The sequence below is a fragment of the Zonotrichia leucophrys genome, unplaced genomic scaffold (assembly GCF_028769735.1).
Source record: "Zonotrichia leucophrys gambelii isolate GWCS_2022_RI unplaced genomic scaffold, RI_Zleu_2.0 Scaffold_678_27316, whole genome shotgun sequence".
Taxonomy (NCBI): Eukaryota; Metazoa; Chordata; class Aves; order Passeriformes; family Passerellidae; genus Zonotrichia; species Zonotrichia leucophrys.
The window spans coordinates 10,281-27,316 of record NW_026992883.1 but is presented as its reverse complement, the minus strand read 5'-3'; the positions used below and the strand labels follow the sequence as shown (position 1 = coordinate 27,316).

Below are 17,036 nucleotides of genomic sequence, written 5' to 3'. Positions count from 1 at the left end.
AGACCCCGGAGCCCATGGAGGTCTCCTTTTCTGGCTTGCAGCCAGCACCCACGGATCAGCAGGTGTGGATTTCTGCACCGCAGTAACAGTTGTCTCAGAATCTTCTGAGATACACAAGATTCCCCGGGATGCCTTTGGTCCCTTGGGTTGGGGCATGAGTGCTCTCCTGATGGGGAGGTCTTGCACCATCCTTCAGGGCATCACTGTGACCCTGAGGCTCAATGATGCAGATTTCACAGGGCAGATTTGTGCCATGGTCTCCACACCCACCCCCTCCCGTCACGATCCCGAAAGGGACACGACTTGCTCAACTTGTGCCTTTTAAATCCTCTGTTCACAGGACAACTGACAGGTCACATGCAGCTGGTGGCTTTGGATCCACTCGGCCACCTCAAGTTCGCTGGACTGCTGTCCTGACCAAGGACCATCCTGAGATGCTGAGTACCCTGATCCGTTCCTGGTGCAGCGCCGTGGGACATCCACCTCCACGGGCTTCTCAACAGCGATGCTGACATCACGGTTCTCTCCCTTGCCGCCTGGCCCTCAGTGGCCCCTGGATCCGGTGGGGACGTCTGTCACGGGCCTGGGAGGGACGGCACAATGCTATGTGAGCCAGCGGCCCATGCTGGTCACGAACCCGGAGGGACAGACAGCCTGGGTTAGGCCTCATGTTACTTCTACTCCTCCCAAGCTCTGGGGGAGGGATGTTCTGTCTGTCTGGGGGGTGCGCATCGGGACAGATTTTTGATGGGGGCCACTGCGATGAAGGGCACAGAGTGTCCTACACCTCTTATACGGTGGCTGGTGGACAAACCTGTCTGGGAGAAGCTGTGGCCCCTCCCTCAAGATAAATTGGTTGCCCTTCAGAATCTGGTGCAGGAGCAGTTGGACCAGGGTGAAGCCAGCAGGTGGGCTTTGTACAAACCACGAACCAGACAGGGCTGCTGTAGAACATGCCTCAAGCTGCTTTATTTTTCAGCATCAGTCTCATTACATGATTATGACAATGGGAAGATGCCAGCAGCTCACATTCCAGGCAGCAGACCAGGAACTTAATGTTACAACTTACTTTATAAGTTTCTTGACCAATCACACAAATCAAAAGCACATTGACAGTAGTTCTATCCAATCACGATAAGCACATGTACCTTTGGTTAAAACAATGCTTTCTTATTTTGAATACAATACCTACTTGTAAGCCTTAAAACACAATGCACAGAGCTCCATTATTAAGCTTTAATCTTCCTAATATCTTGCTAGATAAACTTTCTGTAGCTTAGAGAGCTATTCTAGATAAGTGTTAATACACAGACCATTGTTCTATTTGCCCTTGCTTTTCTACAGTTTAAATAATTTTTCTGCTGACCTACCTCATGGCTGCTGCATAGCTCTGCTTACAGTTCTGCTGTCTCTGAGGCCTGCATCTTGCAGCTTTCCCAAAATCCTCTAATTTTTTGGATTCCCACACAGGGTCATCTGGAGCCTTCTACCAGTCTCTGGAATACTCCTGTCTTCAGCATCAAAAAGAAATCTGGGAAATTGAGGTTGTTGCAAGACCTCCGAAAGGTTAATGCCATGATGGAAAGCATGGGGACATTGCAGGCGGGCATGCCATCGCCTACCATGCTTCCCCTAGACTGGCCGGTCCTCATTGTGGATCTGAAGGATTGTTGTTTTACGATTCCTTTGTATCCCGATGACAGACCGAAGTTTGCTTTCTCAGTGCCAGCAATTAACGAGGCTGAGCCTGCACAGAGATATCAATGGAGGACAATGCCTCAGGGCATGCGTAATTCTCCTGCCATATGCCAATGGTATGTGGCCCGTGCCTTGTCTGGAGTTCGCAAGCAGTTTCCTGATGCGCGTCTGTATCATTATATGGACGACATTTTGGTGGCCGCATCCACCCAGGATGAGCTGCTGAGGATTCAGCCTCGGTTGCTCGATGCTTTGCATGCTCATGGACTGCAGGTGGCTCCAGAAAAGGTCCAACAGAAACCACCTTGGAAGTACATGGGGGTCAAGATTCTGGAATGGACAATCTGTCACCAGGAGGTGCAATTTGTGCATTCTGTGAAGACACTGAATGATGCTCAGAAATTGGTAGATGTCATCACTTGGTTACGTCCGTATTTGGGATTAGCCAATGCACAGCTGTCTCCTCTGTATGATTTGTTGAAAGGAGACTCTGATCTAAAGTCGCCTCGCACACTGACCCCTGAGGCGTGTAAGGCATTGGAGGTGGTTCAGCAAGCTGTTTCGGCTTGTCAGGTTTATCACATTGATCCCTCCGTGTATGTCACTGTGTTCATCACCACTCCAGATTCGCATCCCACAGGTATCATTGGTCAATGGAGTGACAAATGGTTCGATTCCTTGCACATTCTGGAATGGGTTTTTCTGCCCGATCAGCCGCTGAAGACTGTAACTGCACTGTTTGAGCTGATTGCTTGCTTGATAATCAAATGCCAGCAACAGTGTTTGCAATTGATGGGTGCAGATCCTGCAGAGATCATACTCCCGGTGCAACGGGAGGATTTTGACTGGAGCTTCGCAAACAGTGTGTCCCTGCAGAGTGCTCTGGAAAACTTTTCAGGGCAGGTCATTTATCATCTGCCCAACCATAGGCTACTGCATATGGCAAAATTCACACAAATCTCTTTGCGGCCCAAAACCAGCCAGGCACCCGTGCAAGGACCTACCGTCTTCACTGACGGTTCAGGGAAAACAGGAAAGGCCATTGTTACCTGGAGGGACCGATCTGAGTGGCAGGTTCTGGAAGGCCATGAGGATGGGTCAGCCCAATTGGTTGTAACTGAGGGCTGCTGTCATGGCATTTGAGAAATTTTCTCAGGAACCTTTCAACTTGGTCACGGATTCCGCCTATGTGGCTGATATCACACAGTGGTTGGGTCGCACATTCGGTTTTGAAGGAGGTCAGTAATCCTGCCTTGTTTCATTTACTGAAGACCTTGTGGTGTGCCATTCAGGCCCGAGTTCATCCATTTTATGTTCTGCATGTGAGGAGTCACACTGATTTGCCAGGTTTTATAGTAGAAGGTAACGCGAGGGCTGACAAGTTGGCTAACCCAGCGTGGGTAGTGCCTCAGCCTGATACACTCGCACAGGCCAAGGCATCACATGGGTTTTTCCACCAGAACGCACACACCCTGCAGAAGCAGTTTCAGCTGACGCCAACTGAGGCTCGTGACATTGTCGAGTCATGTGATGACTGCCATGCACTTGCTCCGCCTTTGCCGGCAGGGGTAAACCCCAGAGGCCTTAGGGCCTTGGAGCTTTGGCAGACCGATGTCACCCAGATTGCTGAGTTTGGCCGGCTCAAGTATGTGCATGTCACTGTGGACACGTTCTCCTCTGCGATGTGGGCTTCGGCTCACACTGGGGAGAAGGCCCGTGATGTCCTTGCCCACTGGAGGCAGGCCTTTGCCGTTCTGGGCATACCTTCTGCTGTGAAAACCGACAATGGTCCTGCTTACGCATCGCAAAAGGTGCGGCAGTTCCTGCAGTTGTGGGGTGTCTCACACAAGTTTGGTATCCCTCATTCTCCAACTGGTAAAGCTCTTGTAGAATGCGCTCATGGTACTCTGAAGCAGGTTCTTCAAAAACAAAAACGGGGAATGCAGGGTGAAACCCCGCACAGTCGGTTGGCAAAAGCTTTGTGCACAATCAGTCATCTCACTGTGCCACAGAACTCAAATAATCCTGTCATTTTGAATCACCATCTCTTGTTGCAGGCTGCAGATGACGCACATCAGCCTCGAGCGAAGGTTCGGGTGTGGAATTTAGTCAACAAACAGTGGGAAGGTCCCTATGACCTATGGTGTTCAGTCTGGGCCTCCCCAGCTGCCCTTGGTGCCATTTTTTTCTTCTCATGCTTATATCCTCTATGAAGAAAAGCTCCAGAATCTCACCCTTCCATGCCTCCCAGGCTACTCCTGTTCTGTCCTCAGTCTCTGCCCCACTGACCCCAGGGCTATCAGCTTCTACATCCTGGTTATGTGATGAGGCCTCCATCCTGGAAGATTTTGTGTCCTCTCCAAAGTCTGTGAAAATGGAAAAATAGTGATCAAAGTTATTTTCTCCCAAATCTTGCAGTGACGGAAGAAAGGTCAATATCTTTAAACTGAATGAGGGTGGATTTACATTTGTAAGAAGGAGGAAATATTTTACAATTATAAGAATGGCACAAAACTGCAACAGTTATTCCAGAGAAGTGGATTTCCCATCACAGGAATTCCCATTCTAGGAGCAGGAACTTTGTGCAGCCTGACCCAGTGAAACCCTCTCATCCCCAGGGACAGAATTCCTGTTCTGTGGGTTCTCTGATGTGCTGGGTGCCCTCACAATGCTTCTGGCCAGAATGTCTGCTGAGGGCAGCCAGGCTGCTGCAGGGGCAGTGACCTCACAGCCATCACCATGGCAGCCCTGTCCCCAGGGCCTGGCTCTCTCATTTCCTCTGCCCCTGCCTTGGCTCTGCTGCCATGAAGAGTTTTGTCATTAATATCTTGTCCCCAAGGTGCTGAGGCCAATGGCTTCCCAGTCAGGCTCCTGGAGCAGAAGTGGCTTTTCAGAGCCCAGCCAGGAATGAGCCCTGGGGCAGCAGCTCTGCAGTGGTGGCCACCAGGCCGGGCTGCCAAGGGAGGCTTCTGGCCATGGCCTGCAAGCAGCTGCTGCTGCCAAGGTGCCTTTGGTGCCTCAGGCTCTCCCTGGCACAGCTCCCAGCACGGCACTCTGCCCTTGTGCCCGAGCCCTTCCCTGTGCTGGGGCTGGCCTGGGGCTTTTCCTGCAGCGGGACCTGCCCTGCTCATGGCACAGGAAAGGCAGTTCCTGCTGGAGCAGGAGGCTCTGCCTGCAATGGGCTCCAACAACTCCAGCAAGGCCCTGTTTGCAAAGCCCCCAGTGGGAAATGAAGGAGGGGATCACGCTGCTTTAGGGTGAATAATGCTGAAACCAGCCTGACTCCTCCACCCCACAGTTCAACATCCTCAGAGGGAGCTGATACTGTGGCAGAGGTGGAAAAATCCCCAGAAAAAGGAACAACCAAGTGACACCACTGAGAGCTTCTGCAGAGCATCTGAGCTGGCCCAGCCTGGGCACATCTGACTGACAGGGCAGCACCTCAGACTAGAAAAGCCCCATCCCAAATTTTAATGGCAGCATCTCCAGACATTTCCCTTCTTGAGGGGTGTGGGTTTACTCCCAGCATTGTGGACACCACTCAAAGTCACTGCTCCAGGCTAAGAAAAAGGGATTTCCCATGGTCAGTGGTCTGGGGGAGTGACATAAATCTCTGCTTAATTACAGATGTTGCTTAATACAGTTGCTTTGAAATAATTTCCTAGTGCTCTATAAAATATATTTTACATCTCTTACATACTGGCCTAAATATTTCTGATTAAGGTAATTTTATTTAATCATTACCATAATAGAGAATACATATTTGTATAAATACATCTGCCCATGACAGGAACCTCTGTGAGTGTCTGGGACATCCCGGCTCTTTGGCAGCCTGGGGACTCCTGGGATGTCACCATGGAGCCCCCATGAGTGCCTGTGACAGATCGGTGCCTTTGCAGCCCAAGGTCCCCTGGGATGTCACCATGGAATGGCTGTGACTGCCTCTGACCACAGGGCTCTTTACCATCCCCAGAAACCCCTGGGAGGTGTCCATGGAGCCCCTGTCTGTGCCTGTGACATTCCAGCTCTGGAACAGCCTGGAGACTCTTGGAAAGTCCCCATGGAACCCCTCTGAGGGCCTGTGACAAATCTGACCCTTAGCAGGCAACCATCACCAGGACCCTGTTGCTATGGTCAGGTTCCATGGCAAGCATCACCAGGACCCTGTTGCTATGGTCAGTTTCCATGGCAACCATCCCCAGCCCCCTGTTGCTATGGTCAGTCCCTTGGCAGCTCCATGGAGATCCCATGCCGGGGTGGTTGCCATGGACACCAGCTCAGGCCTGCAGCCACAGCCCGTTGCCATGGCAACCATTGGCAGCCCCATCCCCAGGCTCATGGGATCCCAGAACCACAGAATGGGCTGAGCTGGGAGGGACCCATCAGGATCCTCCAGTCCAACTGCTGGCCCTGCACAGGACACCCCAACAATGCCAGCCTGGGCCTGGCAGCGCTGTCCAAACGCTGCTGCAGCTCAGAGAGCCCTGGAGCTGGGACCCTTCCCTGGGGAGCCTGGGCAGGGCCCCAGCAGCCTCTGGGCAAAAACCTTTTCCTGACATCCAACCTGAGCCTGTCCCGACTCAGCTGCAGCCGTTCCCTCCACTCCTGTCCCTGGGCACCAGAGGGAAGAGGTTCCCACAGCCCCAGCCAGGGACCCGCTCCCAAGGCTGTTGCCATGGCCACCAGGGCTGGCACCAGCTGGGATGCTCGGTTTCCAGGGGCCAGGATTCAGGAATGGGATTCCCCAATTTTCTGCTCTTGCAAAAACCGCGCTGCCCTCCCACCTCCCATGGAAAGCACAGAAGGCAATGATCCTGTGCTGGGATAAGAACAATTTATTGTGAACAACAACGAGATAAGGAACAAACGGAACAGAAACAATATTGATAACAGAAGGGATAAATAAAACTGTTTACAGGGAAAACTACAACACAGCTCACTGGGTCTGCCTGGCCACAAGTTCCCCTTTCTGGAAAGGACACCCTTCTCCTCAGGGAGGGAGAGAGAGAGATTCTCTTTCCTGCCCCTGGCAATGACCTGAGGTGGAAGTGAAAGAAATGACAGTGCCATGGCCAGACCCTCATGTTTTTCAATGCCACATCATGTCACTGGGAGGGGCAGGACAAGGGACTGGTGTCTTCCCTGCATAGATCACAGGGAAAATGGATCACTAGGGCTTTTCCCAAAGTGGGTCCCCCAATGATGGATGAAGTTGGGGCAGTGCACAAAAATCCTCCTGCGCTTGGGGCACTGGCGGGCCTTCCCTTACCGGTGCCTCCATTGGTGTCTGGTCAAAGCAGACATGCAGATGAAGCTCTTCCCACACTGGGGACACTCATAGGGCCTCTCCCCAGTCTGGATGCATTGGTGGGTGATGAGCTTGGACTTGTGCTTGAAGCCCTTCCCACACTCAGGGCAGCGGAAGGGCCTCTCCTCGGTGTGCATCTGCTGGTGCTGGAGGAGATTGGAGCTTCTATGAAACCTCTTATGACACTGGGAACACTCATAGGGCCTCTCTTCTGTGGATGTGTTGGTGCCTGATGAGGTGGGAGCTGCAGCTGAAGCCCTTCCCACACTCCCCACACTCGTAAGCCCATTCCCCAGTGTGGATCATCTGGTGGCTGATCAGGGTGCTGCTCTGCCTGAAGCTCTTCTCACACTCCAAGCACTTGTAGGGCTTCTCCCCATCATGAAGCTGCTCATGGACCACCAGCTCTCAGCTCTGGCTGAAGCTCTGTCCACATTCCCGGCACAGGGTGGTTCCTTCCTCCTCAGAGCATCCTGGGCTGGCTTTGGAGCCCATCCTCCTGTGGAACCTCTGGAGATTTTCCTCCCCGTTGGAATTCTGCACTGTGGAGTCACTCAAAATGGCCTTTTCCATGAGATTCTGCCATGGAGATTTTTCAGCCATGGTCTCCATTCTCAGCTCTTTGTCTGGGGGAGGAAGGAGAAGGACAGGATGGGATTTGCCTCTGTGCCAGAGAGAAGGGGTAGGAGATCCCCCCAGTGCATCCCCGGCAGGATGGTGTTGGCAGCTGGGTTGGCCTGCAGCCAGGGGCCATGTTAGCCTGGGAGATGGAGCAGGAGAGAGGGGGAAAGGGACACTGACTTCCTCCTCACCTGCCTGGGTGTCCCGGGGATCCTTCCTGTTCCTCACAGCCTCCTCCTCCATCCAATCAAGGTTTGGGAATGGGAAATCCTGTTCCAGGAAGAAAACAAAGGGTGTAAACATTGTCTTTTGTTCTGAGGGCTGTGCTGGGCTGGGAGATGGAGCAGGAGAGAGAGGGAAAGGGGCACTGACTTCCTCCTGAACTGCCTGCGTATCCCAGTGCTCCTTCCTGTTCCTCGCATCCTCACCTCCATACAATCAAGGTTTGGGAATAGGAGATCCTGGTTTGGGAAGAAGACAAGTGGTGAGGTCATTTTCTTTTGTACTGGTTTGAAGGCAAACCTGGGGGAGAGTCTAAGTCAGAATTACAATGTAAGAGGAAAAGGAAGATAATGGCAATGATACAGAAACACTGCCTTAAACTGACAGTCAGGATATAACCTGACACCTTGTTTATCAGGGTGGTGGCAGCAGTCCTGCGGGAGTGATGAACGTGATTCTGTCAAAGCAGTGATCCTGTAGAAGGGTCTGGTCTTCCTCTGAAGGTCCAGTGGTGGTTATGGAGCTCTTGTCCTCTGGGAATCCAGTAAGCAAAGTGCTCCTGGTGCAGCAAGGCTCAGCTTATATCCAGGTAGGAATGCTTAGATCCTCCCCCTGGGCGGAGCACCCCACAATGGGAGGATGGAATTTTATCAGTCCTGCAGAGACACACAATGGCCCATTCACAGAAGATATCTCCCCTGCAGGGCGTTATCAGGGCTGAGTCATGGAAGAGATAAAGAACCCTGCCCCACCTGTTTATAGCAGTTTATGAAGATGGGGATTGAAAACATGCATTTGGTTACATCTTGCATGGCAACCTGAAACAGTGGGGTAATCCCTGCTCAGGGGGTGAACACCACCCCCCTTACCCAAACTGGCTCAGGTGTAAAACCCCCACCCTGGGAAGGGCACACACACAGGGGACAATGTCACACTTGCCCTGCTCCAGGGGAGGTCTCTGTCCCTTGTCACTCCATTGCTCTCTCCTCTTTTCTCTTTCTTTCCATCTCTCTCTACCTCACATTTATTGTTCAATAAAATCCACCTTGGATTTGGTCTCGTTAGAACCTTAAGTGGGGCAGAAGCATCTCTCTTACAATTTTCTTAACCAGATTGCACCATTTTTTTTGCACAGTGAGTTCAGGGCACTGTTGTCTGACCCCAAGTGCCTTTGACAACATCATGGTTACCTCTTCTGAGGAGGTTGTGGTTCTTTCTGGAGGAATCCTTGGGAAATTGGATGCAGCTTCCTCTGAGCATCTTATGGGAGAAATGATGAAGAAAATGACTGTTGTGGGTGGCCAGTGTAAAGAAAATATTTTGTTATCCTTCCTTGAAAAGTTTGTTAAAATCACTGGAGGAAAGGGAGAAAATGTTACCAGCGAGACTGACAAGGTTCATTCACTCCAAGGTGAAGAACATAAGGGGCTGCTGAAAGTCCCACAAGAAGCCCAGCTCAAGTAGCTAAATTCCCAAATAACTCCGGAATTCACAGCCTTGGGGGCTTTATAAAATGTGAGAATTATTGTTCTTTTCATTCCTGTCACCTTTTTGACAGCTACACTTAGTCTCCCCTTCCTTTTAATAATATTTGTATTGGGCCAAATTTGCACTTTGCTTTTATTGGAACCTGCCAGCAGCTGAGCTGTAGCTATGCAGGAACCAATGTAACTTGGAATTGCAAGAGAATTGCTTCTATTGACAGTTTATTCGTGTTTGGGATTTGTGTTTTCATCACATGTGTCTTATGGGAAATCAAATATTCATAAAGGCATTTTATGTAGGATAAAGTTTGCTTTCTGCCAAGTTTATTTTGTCCAGTGCCCAGGGGATGCTCAAGGGGTCTGTCCCTCTCAGCCCTGCTGTGACCCCACCCAAACATCATCGGGGTCAGAGGGACAGAGACACCCCCAAACCCCCAGAAGGGCCGAATCTGGGTTTGGTTTGGGGCTGAGGATTTAGGATAGGGCTGGAATTGGGGCTGGGCTTGGAGTTGGGGCTGAGATTTGGATTAGAGCTGGGATTGAGGTTAAGGCGAGACATGGGATTGGCTTTAGGGCTGGGGTTGGGATTGGGTCTGGGGATAGACGAGTCAGGCACTGGGATGAGAATAGTGAGAACAGAACTGTGAGTGTGTCTAAACATGGAGTGAGACTGAGACCAGGATCAGGGTCAGGTTTGGGACTGAGCTCACCCAGGGCAGGACAGGGGGGATGTCACTGCAGGATGTCCCTGGCATCCTCCCAGCCCTCCTCAGGCACCTCCAAACATGGGGGCAGCTGGGTGCCCCAAGATCCAGGTGCTCCCACGCTGCCCCTCAATACCAGGCGAGCATTCCCTGAGGGCAGCCCTGACAGTGACCCTTGGGGCTCTGGGATCAGCCCTCACATCCCTGTGGGAGCAGGAGCAGACAGGATGAGAGATTCCCCCGCCCCGTTTCTCCTGTGGAAGGGTGAAGCCCAGCTGCCCTTTTCTTCTGGTGCCTCCTCCTCTCCTCAGCTGAGGATGTCAAACTCCCAGGAGCAGGAAAATCCCCATTCCCTCTTTCCTTGTGGCTGCAGCTTGGAACATCCACCCAGAATGATGGACTTTCTGACAGCCCTGCTGAATGACACTGGCAAGAGGTTTGTGAGAAGGGGAAGAAATAGTATTTTGATAGTAAGTAAAAGATGCAAAATTATTCCTTTCTGTTAATATTCCTTTTCAGTCAGTTCTGGTCTGTTTTCAGAGTGCCACCTTCTCAGCTGACTGTGTTTGTGCCCTCCTTTCTCTCCTGCCTCTCTTCGCCTGCTCTGTTTCTCTCTCAGGGTCTCACTTGACCCAGGGCAGCTCACACCAAAGACCGTGCCCGGATTTAATTCCCAATTCAGGAGCTACAACAACCATGGGGGAAGTTATGAAGGCTCGCAGTGAAATGCCAATGTAAGATCTTGCTCCACTTGGCTTTTGGCTCCTTCTTGACAGCTTTGCCCTCAAGGGCAGGAACATCTTTTCATAACTGACAACTGGAATTCCAGACCCTGGCAGTGTGTGCCGTGGATCCCAGAGGGGCATTCCCGAGGCTCCCAGGGTGCTGCTCCTGCCGTGCCTCCCAAGGAGCTTCTCTCCCAAGGGGAGAAGATCCAGCAGCTCTGTGGGCTCCCAGAGCACACAGCAAAGGTGGCTTTGATGGATATTTTCCAGCACCTTCCCCTCTGGAAACAGAGGGAGGGAGGAAATAGAAGCGAGTCCTGGAAGGACTGGGGTGGGAAGGGACCCTGCCCATGGATTACGACCCCGCGAGGGAGAGACGCCTCTTCCCCAGTGAAGGAGCGAATGAGAGCGTGGGAAAGCAACCGACGATTATTGAGCGTGGACTGAACGGAACAAGAAATGGGGAGGAGAAAGGGAGAGAAAGAAATCGGGAAGAGGTCTCAGAGAACAGAAAGAAACAGGAAAAGGCTCCCGCCTGGACTCCGCAGCTCCCAGGGACACCGGCAGGGCGCAGCGCCTTTCACAATTCCAGCCAATCAGAAGAGGCGCTAACCAATTTCCAGCCAACCAGAGCTTTTCTCGCCGATGACTCACCGGTTGCCAGGCGGACCCGCAGAGCCCAGCGGCCCCGGAGCGGAATTTGGGGCTCGGGCCGGGGGACGGATCCGCCCCGGGGGGGTCCCCGAGCCCCCTGCCCAGCCCTGGGGCCGACGGGGGCTCCCCCACCAGCAGCCGGTGCTGCGGGGCCGCGGGGCAGAGCGGTGGGAAAGGGGGGCCCGTGCTGGGAGCGGAGGAAATGCGGGAGGAAGAGGAGGGAGAGGAGGAGCAGGAGCGGGAGAATCGCGGCGCTCGCAGCGCCCGCACGCCGAGCCTGCAGCACCCCCTGCCCCGGGAGCATCGCCCCCAGCCCCGAGCCGCAGGTGAGGGCGGAGGCCGAGCTCGCCCCGGCTCCAGCCAGGGGTCTCCGGGAGGATTTTTTGGAGAGTGTTCGGAGCCGGCAGATCCCGGACTCGAGCCCCGGATATCTCCGGGCTCCCCAAGAGGAGCTTTTTCGGGGGCAGAGGAGCCGCGATCGCCCCTCGGGAGGGTCCCGGGGGGTCCACGTGGGGATGGCCCGGTACCGACGGGGCGGGACATTGGTTTTGGGGATCCCCGTGAGAGCCGGGGCTGTGGAACGGGGGACCCCCGGGGCGGGGAGAGGGGAAGGGGCGATACCGGAGCTGGGGGACCCCCGACAGCCCGGAGATGAGGCGGGGATGGGACCCCCTGACCCTGACAGGGGTGTCCTGGGGTGACTTCATGATGCTCGTACCCCATTGGTCTGCTTAGTCCAGAAATGAGTTCTGCAGCTTTAAGGCTGGTTCTGAGAGCGAAGGGGAGGAGGAAGAAGCTGCAGTTTGTTTTCAGAAACTGCACTCACTCCTCTACATTCCAGCTCCTGGATAGACAGACAGCAGGACAGAGCTCTCCTTTGCTTTTAGTCAGTTTTTAGGTCTCTGAGGCAGAGAAGTTCCCTGGACTTTGATTTTTCTTTTTCTTTGGAGCTGTTTAAACCTGCTCTGGACTGAACAACCAGAACACCACCGGCAGGTCCCGCCTGAGGCCCACTGCGATGGACCTGGGCTGAGGCATTTCCAGTGCTGGACGGACTGATAATAGACTGATAAGAGGTTGATAAGCCACTGATAAGACACTGATAAGACAGTGAGTGGGCCGAGCTACAACCAAAGGGGACTTCCGGAGTTTGTCATCTATTTTGGAGCAGCAGGAGGTTTTATTGCTTAATATTGTTCAATTTTTGTGCTGGTGAATGCTTTTCCTGTAAAATAAAGTTTTTTTAGACTTTTCTCCCCGGAAATATTTTCCCGGACTGGCTGAGGGTGGGGCTGCTGAATCGGCATTCTAGAGGAAACTCTTTTTGGAGGGTTTCAACCAAATTTGCCCTAAACCAGGACAGGGTGGTGGAAAGAAGGGGGAACCCCAAGTGGCTGGATTGAGGGGAGGCTGGAGAGGGGGGCCTTGGGACCCAGAACCTCCCAGAATCCAAAAGTAGGACCCTGGAGGGGGGAATCCCCAGGACCCATGGGATCCCCAGCAGCCCTGAGAGAGGGGACCACCAGAACCCCAGAGGGATGAGACTGGAAATGGGAAACTCCTTGTGGTTTTTTTTTTTTCATTCACTCTTGATTTTTGGAGGTTTTTATGCACAGCAGGTGACTTCTAGAGATAGACTTGGGTGGGAGGAATCCCCAACCCAAGGCATTCACACCTTGTTTTTCCCCAAACCAGGATTTTCCCCAAACCGTCCTGCCGTGACACCCCCCCTGTCCCGCTCTGGGTGAGCTCAATCCCAAACCCGACCCCAATCCTGGTCTCAGTCTCACTCCATGTTTAGACACACTCACAGTTCTGTATTATTCTCATCCCAGTCCCAAACTCATCTATCCCAGACCCAACCCGAAAGTTAATCCCATGTCTAGCCCTAACCCCAATCCCAGCTCTAATCCCAATCTCAGCCCCAACTCCAACCCAGCCCCAATTTCCAGCCCCTTCCTAAATCCTCAGCCCCAAACCAAATCCCAGGTGCAGCCCTTCTGGGGGTTTGGGGGTGTCTCTGTCCCTCTGACTCCGATGATGTTTGGGTGGGGTCACAGCAGGGCTGAGACGGACAGAGACCCCCGCAGCCTCCCCAGGTGTGAGAAGGTCGGAGAGCCCCCCCAGCCCCGAGCACCCTCAGCAGTGAGAGGGACAGAGAGCCCCTGGTCCCCAGCCCTGCACAGGCATTGCCTGAGGCCAGAGGGATGGAGACCCCCTGAGCATCCCCCAGGGTGAGGGGACAGAGACCCCCAAGCATTCCCTGGGCTGAGAGGGACAGAGACTGCCCCGAGCACCCCCTGGCACAGGTGTTCCCTGGGGTGAGAATGATGGAGAACCCCTGAGGAATGGCCTGGGGTGACAGGGACAGGAAAAACCCCCCCAAACCCCTCCCAAGCATCCCCCAGTGCGAGAGGCACAGAGACCCCTTGAGCATCCTCTGGGCATTGGACAAAATAAACTAGGCAGAAATCAAACTTGACTCTGCAAAATCACTTTGAAGAATATATGGTCTTCCCACAAGTAACTTGTGATGAAAGGGCAAACAAATCCCAAACATGAATAAACTGACAATCCAAGCCGTGATGTGGCAATTCCAATATTCATTGCTTCCTGCACATCTCCAGCTCAGCTGCTGGCAGGTTCCGATAAAAGGAAAGTGGAAATTTGGCCCAATGCAGATTATTAAAAGGAATGGAAAGCTCTGTGTAGCAGTCACAAAGCTGACAGGGATAAAGAGAAAAATGATTGTCACATTTGGTAAAGCCCCCAGTCCTGGGAATTCAGGACTTATTCGGAAATTTATCTACTTGAGCTGGGCTTCTTCTGGGACTTTTAGCCACCTTGTGTTCCTCACCGTGGGGTGAATGAACCTTGTCAGTCTCAATGGTAACATTTGCTCCCTTTCCTCCAGTGATTTTAACAACTTTATAAGGAAAGACAGCAAATTATTTTCTTTACACTGGCCACCCATAAAAGCCATTTTCCTCATCATTTCTCCCATAAAGAGAAAAAACTTTTATAAGCTCCATAAGCTCCCCAGGAGGAAGGAGGGACGGTGTCCAAGTTTCCAAGAGTTCTTCCAGAGAGAACCACAACCTCGTCAGTGGAGGGAGCCATGATGTTGTCAAAGGCACTTGGGGTCAGAGAACAGCGCCTAAACACACTGTGCAAAAATAATGTCACAGTCTGGTTATGCAAATTGTTAGAGAGATTCCTCTGCCCAATTAAGGTGCTAATGATACCAAATGCAAAATGGATTTTATTGAACAGTAAATGTGAGGTAGAGAGATGGAAAGAAAGAGAAAAGATGAGTGACAAGGGACAGACACCTCCCCTGGAGCAGGGCAAGTGTGACATTGTCCCCTGTGTGTGGGGGTTTTACACCTGAGCCAGTTTAGGTAAGGGAGGTGGTGTTCACCCCCTGAGCAGGGATTACCCCACTGTTTCAGGTTGCCATGCAATATGTAACCAAATGCATGTTGTCAATCCCCATCTTCATCAACTGCTATAAACAGGTGGGGCAGGGTTCTTTATCTCTTCCATGACTCAGCCCTGATAACGCCCTCCAGGGGAGATATCTTCTGCTAATGGGCCATTGAGTGTCACTGCAGGACTGATAAAATTCCATCATCCCATTGTGGGATGCTCCGCCCAGGGGGAGGATCTAAACATTCCTACCTGGATATAAGCTGAGGCTTTTAACACCAGGAGCAGCTTGCCTGCTGGATTCCCAGAGGACAACATCTCCATAACCACCACTGGACCTTCAGAGGAAGACCAGACCCTTCTACAGGATCACTGCTCTGACAGAATCACCTTCATCACTCCAACCGGACTGCAGCCACCATTTAATGGGACTGCTGCCACCACCCTGACCAACAGGGTGTCAGGTTATATTCTGACTCTGTCAGTTTAGGGCAGGGTTTCTATATCATTGACTTAATCATCATTTTGTTTTTTAATTGCAATTCTGGTTCAGACGTTCCCCAGGTTTGCCTTCAAACCAGTACAAATCTCAATGTGCTCATCCTTTGTTATTCTCCCAAAACAGGATTTCCCATTCCCAAACCTTTGCCAGATGGAGGAGGAGGCTGCGAGGAAGAGGAAGAATCCCTGGGATACCCGGGCCGGTGAGGAGGAAGTCAGTGCCCCTTTCCCCCTCTCTCCTGATCCATCTCCCAGCCCAGCACGGCCCCCGGCTGCAGGACAACCCTGCTGCCAACCCCGTCCTGCTGGGGATGCACTGGGGGGATCTCCTTCCCCTTCCCTCTGGCAGGGAGGCAAATCCCATCCTCTCCTTGTCTTTCTTCCCCCAGAGAAGGGACTGAGGATTGGGACCAGGGAGGACAAATCCCCACAGCAGAACCTCAAGGAAGAGGCTGTTATGAGTGACTCCAGAGCACAGGAATCCAACGGGGAGGAAAATCCCCACAGATTCCATAGGAAGAGGGGCTCCAAACCCATTCTGGGGTGCTCTGAGGAGGAAAGACCCTTCCTGAGCCAGGAAGGTGGACATAGCTTCAGCCAGAGCTCAGAGCTGGTGGTCCATGAGCAGCTTCATGATGTCGAGAAGCCTACAAGTGCTTGGAGTGTGGGAAGAACTTCAGGCAGAGCAGCACCCTGATCAGCCACCAGATGATCCACACTGGGGAATGGCCCTACGAGTGTGGGGAATGTGGGAAGGGCTTCAGATACAGCTCCGCCCTCGCCATCAACCAACACATCCACACTGGGGAGAGGCCCTATGAGTGTCTCCAGTGTCAGAGGAGGTTTCAGATCAACTCCGATCTCCTCCAGCACCAGCAGATTCACACAGAGGAGAGGCCCTTCCGCTGCCCTGAGTGTGGGAAGGGCTTCAAGCAAAACTCCAACCTCATCAGGCACTGGCGCACCCACACTGGGGAGAGGCCCTACGAGTGCCCAACCTGTGGGAAGAGGTTTCACACCAGCTCCAATCTCCTCCTGCATGAGCGGATTCACACGGATGAGCGGCCCTTCCACTGCCCTGAGTGCGGGAAGGGCTTCAAGCACAACTCCCACCTCATCACCCACCAACGCATCCACACTGGGGAGAGGCCCTACGAGTGTCCACAGTGTGGGAAGAGCTTCACCCAGAGCTCTCACTTGACCAGTCACCAACGGAGGCACCACTAAGGGAAGGTCTCCAATGCCCCAAGTGCAGGAGGATTTTGTGCACTGCCCCAACTCCAATCATTGGAGTATCCACATTGTGAAAGAGCCCTGATGATCCATGTTCCCCATGATCCATGCTGGCAAGACACCGTTACCTTTTCCTGTCCCTGCCAATGACATGATATGGGATGGAATAACATGGAGGTCCAGCCATGGCCCTTTCATTACATTCACTACCACATCAGGTCATTGCTAGGGACAGGAAATGGACTCTCTCTCTCCCTGAGGAGAAGGATGAAATTTCCAGGAAGGGGAAATTGTGGCCAGGCATACTCAGTGAGTTGTGTTGTAGTTTTTCCTGTAAACAGTCCCTTCTGTTATCAATAAATTGTTCTTATCTCAGCCCGGAATCTTTGCCTTTTGTGCTTTCCATGGGAGGCAGGAGGGCAGCACGGTTTTAGCAGGGGCAGGAAATTGGGGAATC

The 17,036-nt window shown here is 52.7% G+C and overlaps 1 protein-coding gene across 1 annotated transcript; it reads left to right on the top strand.

Moving 5' to 3' along the window:
• Positions 1-11,426: 11,426 nt before the first annotated feature.
• Positions 11,427-16,573, top strand: LOC135441916 (zinc finger protein 239-like; the record flags this gene model as incomplete). The annotated part of the gene is made up of 2 exons (XM_064701468.1): positions 11,427-11,742; positions 15,993-16,573. Coding segments are annotated over 2 exons (897 nt in total), but the record flags the coding sequence as incomplete, so codon positions are not given.
• Positions 16,574-17,036: the final 463 nt, after the last annotated feature.